At 40.8% G+C, this 12,262-nt stretch overlaps 1 protein-coding gene across 17 annotated transcripts in view; it reads left to right on the top strand.

Moving 5' to 3' along the window:
- magi1b (membrane associated guanylate kinase, WW and PDZ domain containing 1b) overlaps positions 1 to 12,262 on the top strand; it is a 535,264-nt gene that overhangs the window by 504,925 nt on the left and 18,077 nt on the right. For 14 of the 17 annotated variants that reach the window (XM_038810577.1, XM_038810576.1, XM_038810581.1 and 11 more), the window contains one exon: positions 937 to 1,075. In XM_038810577.1, coding sequence (XP_038666505.1) covers positions 937 to 1,075 — 139 coding nt within the window. Of the gene's footprint in view, positions 1 to 936; positions 1,076 to 2,506; positions 2,596 to 12,262 lie in introns of all 17 variants that reach the window. The other 3 variants (XM_038810592.1, XM_038810591.1, XM_038810583.1) reach the window with 1 other exon arrangement.

Genomic DNA, 12,262 nt, shown 5'->3' with positions numbered 1-12,262 from the left:
GTGATTGTACTTTCCAGAGGATCATGGAACAGTCAGACTGAGCCAGGCAGATTATTTCAATTCTACCCGCTGTTGGCTTTTCACCTGGTGACAATAATCAGATGCAGATTTTAATACACTTCCACATCAATTCATTCCAAGACAGCCCATGTTATTTTTCAAAAATACTGTTATACCGTCAATTCACTGTGAGACAGTGAGAATGAGTGAACATTAGGCTTTATTATCCATGAACTCTCCTGCCAGAGTCGGCTGTACAAATGAGTGCCACCCACAGGTGGCCGGACTATATATGGCCCCAGTGAGGGCGGAGCCAGAGGCGGAGCCCACCGGGGTTCCAGTACAGTACCTGGAAGTAGCCCATATCATCACTTCCAGGTCATGGGTCACATCATTATACAGACAGTACAGACAGCTCATGCATTAGGTGAAATACATGCACCACAAATACCTCAGTGCAAAACATCCTGTGTTACTGAGCCCTAAGAACTAAGAATGTCTCAGACTCACTCCCTTCTCTGCGTGCACTGAACTTGAACATTGATACGGTTCTTAAATTTGGCCCCAGTATAGTGGATATGGAGAAGTATCAGCCAGCGTTCCAAATGTAAATCATGATCCTGTAGTCCATGCTGAAAAATGTTGCTGTGCGCATATACAGCAAGGATTGGTCAGAAATCGGTATGGCTGTGACAATTATCCTTTACCCTCCCCCTGATGAGACTTGCTGTTGTTTAAAATCAATGGCCACTTGAGAAAGCTATCATACAACTACCTGGCACCTTAGAATTTTACTTGGTGCAAACCAGCAGCTTTAGAAGGCAAGGGTAGAAATTTGGAAGAAAATGAGTTTGTATGGAAACATCTGACATTTTCAAAGATCCCCCTATGCTGCTCGTGTAATCTTATTTCTATTTACGATTTTCTCATTTTTAGGTTGGAGATGAAATTCTGGAGATCAATGGGGAAACGACCAAGAACATGAAGCATTCTCGCGCTATAGAATTGATTAAGAATGGTGGTCGGAGAGTCTGCTTATTTCTGAAACGTGGAAATGGTTATGTGCCAGAATATGGTGGGTTGCCCTACGAAAATGTTACTTTCTCCCATACTATCACTCCATGAGTGATTTTGTTTTCCTCTTTTTTGTTCTGTTAAGATCTGGGAATTTTTTCTTCTTTTCACAAATGTCTTATGATTTTGTACAGTCTTTGGTTCTAATCTGCTGATGATACTAATTCTGTACTTTCACTATTTTGTTTTAGAATGGGCTGGAGTAACTACAAGTGTTATCAGAGAAACATCTTTCTGAAACTAAAATATTTGACTGTAGTAAATTCTCCATTTTTCAAATGCCTCCCAAATATACAACTGTAAAACGTAAATGGGAATGAAATCACAGTCTTGAGTTTACATCTTGTGGCCAAAAAATGAATAGACGTTAATTTAAATTGAAAAAATGGAAGTCGCCATAGTCCCGAGGTCCACAAGATGCTCTCTCCTTTTGGGAGAGAGCTGAATTGTGTTGATTTAAACTGAGGGTCACCATACCTCAGGCGAAAGGCGAGTTTGAGAAGGCCATGGACAACCTCAGCCGATACAGGGATTGGACTGCATCACGAACCAGCCAACTGAGCTAACCAACAGTTTAAATAATGTATCATGGATACATCAGATTTTGCAGCCATTCATTTAGTTATCAACATTTAACTTTTCATTAATAGCATGGAGCAATCTCAGTTACCTATGGCAATTTTGCATAAGTACAAATTCGTTTTACACTCGCAATCTGCAGTACTTGTACTCCAGGCCTTTCTTATCACTATTTTCTCTTTGACAAGTTGATTTACCCAAACAAAATAATTTCAGACCCTCATGATTTATTTAATGCCTTGCTGCTTCCCTGAAAGGTTTATGAAGTTTCACAGGAGAATATGAAGCTGAATTTGAACAGTTAAATCTACTAACATCTCTCTCAAATTCAAATAATTTGGAATTACATATTATTTTAAAACAATTATAGTTACCAAAAGTAGAATTCTCACCATCCTGAGATTTCGATTTTTTTTTTTTTAAATCTCCATCGAAGTGATGGGTCTCATCTATCTGTAAGGGTATATATTTTTGTAACAAGTTCTGTAATTACTTTTAATATGATCCATAACGTTCCATGAATTTAAATGTAGTTTGTAAATATTTAAATGAGTCATTGTTTACATGCCATTTTGACTTATTGTATTGTGATATATAAAAAAAATGGAGTGCATTTCCCAGTAGAACTTCCTGGTGCTCTTTTTTTTTCTGTATCCTTTGATCCTGCAACTGCTGTCTTGCAGTCTAATTGTTTTTTGCCTGGACAATCTGACTGGAACAATAATAAACATCTTTCCATGATCAACAGAGTGATCAATCCTGTTGCTGCTTACTAATAGGGAATCTAAATCTATCTTCTGCTCTTTTTCTTTCTCATCTTTCCTGGGTGCTGGGTTCTTCGTTCTACCCTCAGCGATGATACCTCCTAATCTCTCCTCATGCATGAGAAGTGACAAGCACGGGGAGTCTTGCTTCTACTTAATGGGCCCTAATCAAAATACGGTTGGTAGACAAATCAATATTTGCTGCTTCCATCTTGATGCCTTAAAGGCTCATGCTGTGTTCCATTTACATCCATTCAGCAATATATCCATGAATATGCTTAACTTCATCAGTGCAGGCTTCCAACTGATCACGCTAGCAAGACTCATTTGCCTACATTTGTGGGACGCAAGCTCTTTTACAAGGATCACCTTGATGTTTTGTACTTGGTAAAGTTTTCTTTTCCCAAATGTGCAGCTTTCAATTACAATTGGATATGTCCACAATTTCATCAACAGCATTGATTCCATAAACTAAAATTAATTGTTCCTTAAAAAATGTATTGTTGGCACAAGCAATTGCCCCAAAAGGCAAAACATTCTAAATTCAATTCTGCAGGAGAAGGAAAGATGATTATTTCATTTTCTAATTTTGCTTTCTTCTGGAAACCTAAAAAAGCACATCCATAATACATGACACATGATTATGCGTCAGAATGTTCAACAACCATAGGCGTGCATAACAGGCAATATCGGATTGAAGTTCAGCAGTGGGTATATTGGGCTATCAATCTGATAATGAATGTTATATACTTCTCCCAAGTTGTACATTCCATTGGTTCTCAATTTGAGGTGGGGAAAGAGTCTCATTGGTACATCATACTATTCCTATCATTTGGAGAGAACAGTGAGGTGTTTTGTCACAAATATTTCATGCTTTTTGTGATTTGTTTTATACAACCCTGTTCTTTGATTTAAGATTTACAAACATCAGTTCTGCTGATTTTGCTACGAGAAACTTGCATTGTTTTATTTCAGGACAGAAGAGTCTTGTTACATGTGGTTGCGTCGGATTCTCATTTTGGCAGATTGAATTGCAAGTCTTCAGACTAATCTTTAAGTAGGTTAATTGATTTGTGGCGCAGCACACCAGACTTAAGCTCTGTTATGGTATTAAGTACATTTAAATATTTCTTGCAAAACACGATGCACACTAGACCCCTGTATGTTGACGGTATGCCTCAGTATTCAACATTATCAAATTTGCATTTTTTTTTTACATGCTGCTCCTGTCCTGCAACATAATCAGAGCTCAGGTCAATCTCATAAGATGAAAGAATTTTTCCTCCAGAAAGCGGAAAAAAGACTCCGCTATTACCTGACATCCAGTTTGCCGTTATGCACTGGGCTTGTTGTTAGTATGTGTGATTGATGCACATCAACTAAATTAAAATTGGATTCTTCACAAGTGCATGGAAGAAGAGGCTGGATCACAGAAATTATATCACATCGGATGATTCTATCAATTTACGAATGAGAAAGATGCATACTTCACAAGGCATTTATGTGAGTTATAAAATCCCAGTTAATGGAGAATAGCACACCATTGGTACCTAGTCACCTAATTCCATGTTTGGCTTATCCTGTGGCTCTCGGGTTGAGGTTTCAAATGGTTTCCAAATGGTTAGAAGAGACACAAATTGGCCTGACGTTCGGTTTGAAGCCAGGACTGCAGGTTAACTAATTTAGCCCAAAAATGTAAAGTAATGATCACAAAAGTGCATCTATAATGTTAGAATGACTGCAAGAGATAAAAAGTGCATCTGGCTGATAGGTTGAGAAGCATTTATTTAGTTGTAATGGGCAACAGGTGCAACAATGAATTGGGAGTATTAGAGATTCTGCAGTGATTTACTTAGATCATCTTTAAGGGTCAGCATAATGCAAGAAGCAAGATGATTAAGTGGCTTAACCATGCTAAATTGCCCCTTAATGTCCAAAGAATAAGTGGGGTTACAGGGATAGGGAATGGGACTGGGTAGGGTGTTCTTTCGGAGGGTTGGTGCAGACTTGATGAGCTGGATGGTCTCCTGTACTGTACGGATTCTATGATTCAAACACTGGGAAATTAAAATGATAATTTGTGTCTTTAATTGCTAGTTTTCAGATTGCAACCGTAAAAATATCTGTTCGAGTTTGTATTTAATGGCACGAGTGTCCTTTTTGTGGATGTCCTTGCAATATTCCTTTGCTGAATGCTTTGTGTTTGTAGAATCCATTAAATGGGATTGGTTGCAGAATCTGATGATGGTTTTTCAGAAAATATTATGCAAATTGGGTAGAAGCAGGATCTTCAGTTTCTTCACTTTAACCATTTTTCCTCTGCCTTGCCAACCACCCCCCCCCCCCCCCCCCCCCGAACATACAGACACACCCCTGCCACCACAATCTGAACCAAGGTTGTCTGTTGACGTGGTAAGATTTGGAATCCAAGAGATATTCACTATAACTAAATGAATCTGAAAATGACAAATTGGTTATGTTTCACCATAAACATGGCAGAAAACTAACACAGCTTCAAAATCCAAGCTGCTAATCCTGAGTCCATTCTACACATAATGTGAATAATACTTAAACACAGAATATAGACTTGTGAATATTCTTTGAAAAGAGGAGCTTTTATATAAACTGTTCCAATGTAACCTGAACCCTGCCATCTCTGGTGACTGAGTTCGCAGATTCCTGACCTCTCCCTCAGATAATCTCTCCTATCTATATTCATTATCATCCCCACGATCTTTCCATTCCAAGTGTGGCTCCAACTCCCATCATCTCAATCGCCAAAAAGGCTATCTCTAACCACTTTTACCACATCCCCCCCTACCACTCTCAAACCCTTCCAATCCCATTTCCTTTTCCATTCCCATCTGGAAATCTCTTCCCAAAGTCGCTTACAACACCACTGCACAATTCCAAACTGTCTAAACTTTGGTCCTCCATTTGCCATGATACCTCTGCAAATACCAATTTGCTCAATCACACCCTCACCTACAGCTTTGATGCCTTAGTCCTAGTGAAACACTTACTCTCTCCAATCGTGGTCATTTTCTTTCATACTGACTTCATTTTCACTCTTAAATCTAAGTGATATAGACTATAATATCATATAATATAATATGTAATATGCACAATTGGTTTAGCCATTGAGTGCCAGGTCAACCAGCACTTGAGTTTCTTTGTGCCTAAAGTTAAAATAATCTGTCAGCTACGTTCTTACCTCTTGTATGCTCCTCCATTGCCCTAGCCTTGAAACATTGGCCAGAATGTTCTAGCTGTTCTCACCAGCGGGATCTTCCAGTTCCACCAACGGCGAACCGCCACTGCGGGTTTACCAGCGGTGGGGGCGGCATAGAACGGGAAACCTGGTTCACAGCGGCGGGATCAGAATGCCAGCCAGTGGTGCACCACCTCCAGCACTGCGCAACACACTCCAGGGGGTTCAGAAAATATCCCATCACACCCTCTCTTGAATTCAATTTGTTCAGAAGGAACACTGCCGACTCTCTGTGCCGGATTTCCTCTCAACTACTGACCACTCTGCTTCCTTTCCTGACCCCTGGATGAGTTGATTTTGTAAATGGTTCCCGACCTCCAACAGTGTCTGCCTCTTTCCCTTTTGAATTTTCTGTATTCACCCAACACCTCCTAAAACCCAGCTTTGTCCCCAATACCTTGGCAATATGCTGCCGTAGCTCCTCGTCACTCTTTTCCTCTCCAACTTCTTGGAACAAGTTTGCCATCCCTCAAATCCATGTTTGAATCCCTCTAGCCAGACTTTTAACCCAGTCACAACACTGAAAAGTATCTAATCAAAGTCACAAATTGTATCGTTTACAACGGTGAGCTTGCTGCATTATCCGTCCTCGTCCTTCTTCATCTAACTGCAACCTTGCCATAGTTGACCTCGCCGCTGCTTCCAAAACATCACTTCTGCTGTTCAGTTGTGGTTCCTTACCTGCGCTGTCCGATAATCTCCTGTGATAATCTCCTACTTCGGGAGTCCACCAAATTTCTATCCTTAGCCCCCTTTTATTTCTCATCAACAACAAAATTGGGAAAAGGTGTCAGACTTCACATGTACACTGATGACATTCGTCCTTCCCTCACCACCACCTCATGACCCTTCCATTGCATCTATTGTATCAGGCTGCTGGTCCTGGATGAGCCAAAAATCAATCCAGATAAAGATTGGAAGGACAGAAGCTATGGTCTCAGTCTCTTCCCCAAATGCCTATTGCTAGCTATAGATCCCATCCCCTCTCTTAACCACTGTCTCAGGTTGAATCAGTTTGTGCATAACCTTAACCTTGAGCTGACCTTCCAACCAATACCTTTCCATCAGGAACACAAACTTTAACTTCAGTAATATTGCACACCTACATTCCTTTCTCAGCTCATCTCTGCTGAAACCTCTTATCTTCAGACTTGATAATTTCAATGCTCTCCTGGTCAGCCTCACACCTTCCATACTCTATAAATTTAAATACTGCTGCCCAGATCCTAACACTCACCAAGAGACATTGCTCCAACTTAAATTGGCTACTGAACCCTAAATGGCGGCATTTGAAATTTTCATTCTCATATTCAAACCGTTGCCTCACCCACCTCTGTAACTGCCCATTCCATGCCACCCTCTAAAAAGACTGTCAACTCCGAGTTATGGAGTCTTGGATGATTACAGCATGGAAACAGGCCCATCGGCCCAGTTGGTCTATGCCGCTCACTTTCATCACTAAGCTAGTCCCACTTGACCACATTTGGTCCATATCCCTCTATACCCACCCTGCCCATGTAACTATTTAACTGTTTTTTGAAGGACAAAATTGTACCCGCCTCTACCACTGCCTCTGGCAGCCCGGTCCTGGTGCACACCACCCTCTGTGAAAAAATTCACCTCTTGTCTCTTTTGTATTTCTCTCCTCTCGCCTTAAACCTATTCCCTCCAGTTCTACACTCCTCTATCTTTGGGAAAAAAATGTCGACTATCTACCTTATCGATGCTCTTCATTATTTTATTGACCTCTATAAGATCACCCCTAAGCCTCCTATGCTCCAGCGGAAAAAGTCCCAGCCTATCCAGTCTCGAGTCCTGGTAGCATCCTCGTAAATCTCTTCTGCACTCTTTCTAGTTTAACAATATCCTTCCTATAATAGAGTGACCAGCCAGAACTGAATACCGTATTCCATGTGTGGTCTTACCAATGTCTTGTACAACTTCAACAAGACGTCCCAACTCCTGTATTCAATATTCTGACCAAACAATCCAAGCATGCTGAATGCCCTCTTCACCACCCTGTCCACCTGTGATTCCACCTTCAAGGAGCTATGAACCTGTATTCCTAGATCTTTGTTCTGTAACTGTCTCCAATTCCCTACCATTAACTGAATAGGTCCTGCCCTGATTTGATCTACAAAATGCATCACCTCACATTTATCCAAATTAAACTCCAGCTGCAATTCATTGGCCCAATTGGTCAAGATCCTGTTGCAATCTTATATAACCACCTTCACTATCCACTATGACACCAATCTTGGTGTCACCTGCATACTTACTAACCATGCCTCCTACATTCTCATCATATATATATCACAAATAACAGTGGACCCAGCACCGTGCCTGAGGCACACCGTTGGTCACAGGCCTCCAGTTTGAAAAACAACCCTCCACAACCACCCTTTGATTTCAGTCGCCAAGCCAAATTTGTATCCAATTGGCTACCTCATCCTGGATTCTGTGAGGTTTAACTTTTTGCAACAACCTACCATGAGATATCTTGTCAAAGGCCTTGCTAAAGTCCAGGTAGACAACTCTCACTTTGTTTCTACCCTCCTTCACACCATCACTGGTGGCTGTGCAAATTACTTTCTAGGCACTAAGCCCTGGTGTGTCAAAACTATTTTGCTCTCCCTCCTCCATTAAGATACTCATTAAAACCTACCTCTTCAATTTCCTATCCTTTGGCTTGGTGTTAAATTGTGTTCAATTATGTGAAACAACTTGGGACATTGTACTATGTAAAAGCTAGTTATTGAATGCCCTAGAATCAGTTATGATGTACATTACAAGAGGAATGCAGTATAAAAATAGAAAGCATTTACTGAGGATTTTAAACTTTAAATCTATTTAGGGAAATGAATTTTCAGCTGTTTGTCTTACTGTTGGACTGACAGTTGGTAATTCATTGACTCCTACATCTAATAACATTCTGTTCTTTTCAATGGAAAAGAACTTTGGAACCCAGGTAGACAACAGAGGTGGTTATCTGGCCCATCATGCCTTTGCCAGCTTTCAGAAAGAGCTTTCAACTCATTCCGTTCTTTACCTATAGCCTTGAATTTCTTTCCTTTTTAAGTACTTAATATCCAATTCCCTTTCAAAAGCATCTGCTTCCACCATTCCACCCACCTCCCTTCTTGTAATACATTCCAAATCAGGCAAACTAAAAAATAAAATCTTATCTCTCCTATGACTTATTTGTCAATTGTCTAAAATCTGTGTCCACATGTTACTGATTCCTGCCAATGGAGACGGTTTCTCCCCACTTACTCCTTCAAAACCCGCATAATTCTGAACTCCTCCATTAAATCGGACCTTTAATCTCCGAAGGAGATCAATCCCAAACTTTTCCAGTCTCGCTTTGCATAACTGAAATCTCATTCCTGGTACCATTCTGGTAAATTCCTTCTGCATTCCATCCAAATTTTGACATCCTTCCTGCCGTCTGGTGCCCAGAATTGGACACAACACTCTAAGATTCAACCAGTGATTTATAACATTTTAGCACGGCTTCTTTCCTTTTGTATTCAATACCTCTATAAAGCTGGAAAACTATGTAGCACTTTAAATATGCCATTGCTTTTTCATTTCACTATTTCCCCTCTGTTTACTCCCTTCCTTTCCAAGTATTGATTCCGTGCTATGTAATTTCCACGAGCTCTAATGCACAGTCCCAAGTGGCCATTTTTAGCATCTAAGCTTAAACAGTAAGCATCAGAAAACCATTTAAATATGCAATAGAGAGAAGAGCCTGATCTTATTCCAATGTAGCAGCTCCATGAGTGAACCCGTAGTAATGGAAAGCATGCCTTCTATTGCCCCTTCCCTAATCTACAATTGCTGAATCTAGTTGTTAACACCCCAACTGTTGTCCCAGCTGAAATGAACAAAACAGAAAGCCAATCCTTGATTGAAAGATACAGTTTCTCACTGCCTTAAACCAGCTGAGCAATTAGGAAGCTTATGATATGCTGATGTGAAAAGTCCATCGCTTCTTTCCTAGGTCCATTTCTTCTCATTGCCACTTAACGCCTGCATAGCATAGCCTCCTGACCTCATGTTTTCATGATTTAAGTCAGGTCACTAGACAAGACACCGAGGATAGAACGGGTACCTAATTGACAAAAAGGGGTAGAAATCCTTGCATCTATCCCTTCTATGAGGCTAAGGAGTGGTATTGATAGCTTTGAAGAAGCTCCACGTGGTGATTTGTCTACCCTCTTGGTGCTGACTGTTTCGGGGAGAAACCGTGGAGAAAAGAACATATTGACCAAAGCACATTTTATTCAAATCAAAATGTTAAATGGGAAGAATACCAATACTTTTTATATAGATATATAATATACGATATATATTTATATGTGATGGTTCATTATAATCATTGAATATTTGGCACTATACTCATCAGATGATAATCACTGTTGATGCAAGTGAGCATCTTGCCATGATATATATTGATGTGACCCTAAAAACAAAAGGGAATCATTATAGAACAGAAACTGGCTCGTCAGCCAATGTCTGCGCTCCACACGAGCCTCCTCCCAATCTATTTATTTTATCTCACCCTATTAACATCACCTATTCCTCTCTTCCTCTTGCTCTTATCTCGCTTCCCCTAAATTTATGCAATTTATCTCAGTTACTCCATGTGGTGGCCGGTTCCATATTCTCAACACTCCCTGAATATAGAGGTTTCTTCTGAATTCCATATTAGATTTATTCGTGACTATCTTGTATTTCTAGCTGCTAGTTTTGGACTTGCCTCACAAGTGGAAACATCTACACTGAACAAAGTAACATCAACATTTTAAAGACTTCTATTAGTCCCTTTCAGTCACCTACTTTCTAGTCTACTCAGTCATTCTTGATCGTTGAACAATTTTGGTTCAGGTATAATTACTTTTCAGAGCTCAAGTAGAAAAGGCAGGAATATTGAGCTGAAGTGGGATGTCAGCCATTATCTTATTGAATAATGGAGCAGGCTGAAAGGGCAGCATAGCTTATTCCTGCTTAAGTTCATATGTAAAGCTATTTTTTACACTTTCTCCAGTGCTTCAATATCCTTTTTTGTAATAGGGAGCCTGTTGTCTAATCAAGGATCTCTACAATATTACCGTAACTTCCTTGCTTTATGAATTGTATTCTCCTAGAAATGAACCCAAATACTTTGTCCTTTTTTATTGCTTTGTTAACCTGCACTACTGCTTCAATGATTTATGAATGTGTACCTCTGGTTTCATTTGCACCTCTATACCATCTAGACTTTTATTTTCCAAAGATAAGTAATCATCTTCTTCCTTCTACAAAAGTGCTCCGCCACCTTTATTGAAATTAATTTGCATTTGCCACGCAGGCGGTACGGTGGTTAACACTACTGTCTCACAGTGGCAGGGACAAGGGTTTGCTTCCGGCCTTGGGTGACTATCTGTGTGGGTTTTCTCCGGGTGCTTCGGTTTCTTCCCACAGTTCAAAGAAGTTCAGGTTCGGTAGATTGACCAAGTTAAATTGCCCCTTAGTGTCCAAAAGGTTAGGTTGGGTTATGGGGCTAGGGTGGGGCGAGGGCCTAGGTAGGGTGCTCTTTCCGAGGGTCGGTGCAGACTCGATGGGTGATTCTTGTCCATTCCACAGGTTTCTCGATGTTCTGTTTACTTTGTTATAGTCCACTTCAGCATTACCTCTTCCCTTACATTTGCTACCATCCCCAAATTTTTATTTTGTTTTTCCTGAGCCCAAATCATTTGTATAAATAGTGAATAACAGTTGGACTCAGTGTCAATCCTGTGGAACTATTTCCCAGTCTGCATTAATCATCTCAGTAACTACCTTAAATCCTCAGTTTGCATTCTATTCTTCCGCTAGTTTGCTGGTCACACTGCTACTTGTCCACTGACTCTGCATGCTCTGATTTTACAACTTTACTGACAGCTATGAACAGTATCCTATTGAAGGCCATTTAACGTAGTTAAAATTCCTCAAAATTTTGAACCAAAATTTCCTGTCATCCATTTCTATTTTATTCCTTATGAAAGGGCGGCATGTGGCGCAGTGGTTAGCACTGGAACTGCGGCGCTGAGGACCCGGGTTCGAATCCCGGCCATGGGCCACTGTCCATGGGGAGTTTGTGCATTCTACACCATGTCTGCATGGGTTTGACCCTCACAACCCAAAGATGTGCAGGTTAGGTGGATTGGCCACGCTAAATTGCCCCTTAATTGGAAAAAAATAATTGGGTACTCTAAATTTTAAGAAAAATGAAAGGGCGGACGGTGGCACAGTGGTTAATACTGCTGCCTCACAGCTCCAGGGTCCCAGGTTCGAATTGGGCCTCGGGTGACTGCCTGTGTGGAGTTTGCACTTTCTCCACGTGTCTGCATGGGTTTCCTCTGGGTGCTCCGGTTTCCTCCCTCAGTCCAAAGATGCGCAGGTTAGGTGAATTGCCAAATTGCCCCTTAGTGTCCAAAAGATTAGGTGGGGTTACAAGGATAGGGTGGAGGCGTGGGCTTAAGTAGGGTGCTCTTCCCAAGGGCCCGTGCAAACTTGATGGGGTGATTGGCCTCCTTCTGCATTGTAG

This window comes from Scyliorhinus canicula, chromosome 11, assembly GCF_902713615.1.
Source record: "Scyliorhinus canicula chromosome 11, sScyCan1.1, whole genome shotgun sequence".
Lineage (NCBI taxonomy): Eukaryota > Metazoa > Chordata > Chondrichthyes > Carcharhiniformes > Scyliorhinidae > Scyliorhinus > Scyliorhinus canicula.
Note: the sequence above shows the minus strand (reverse complement) of the source record. Positions and strands in the feature narration are given on the sequence as shown.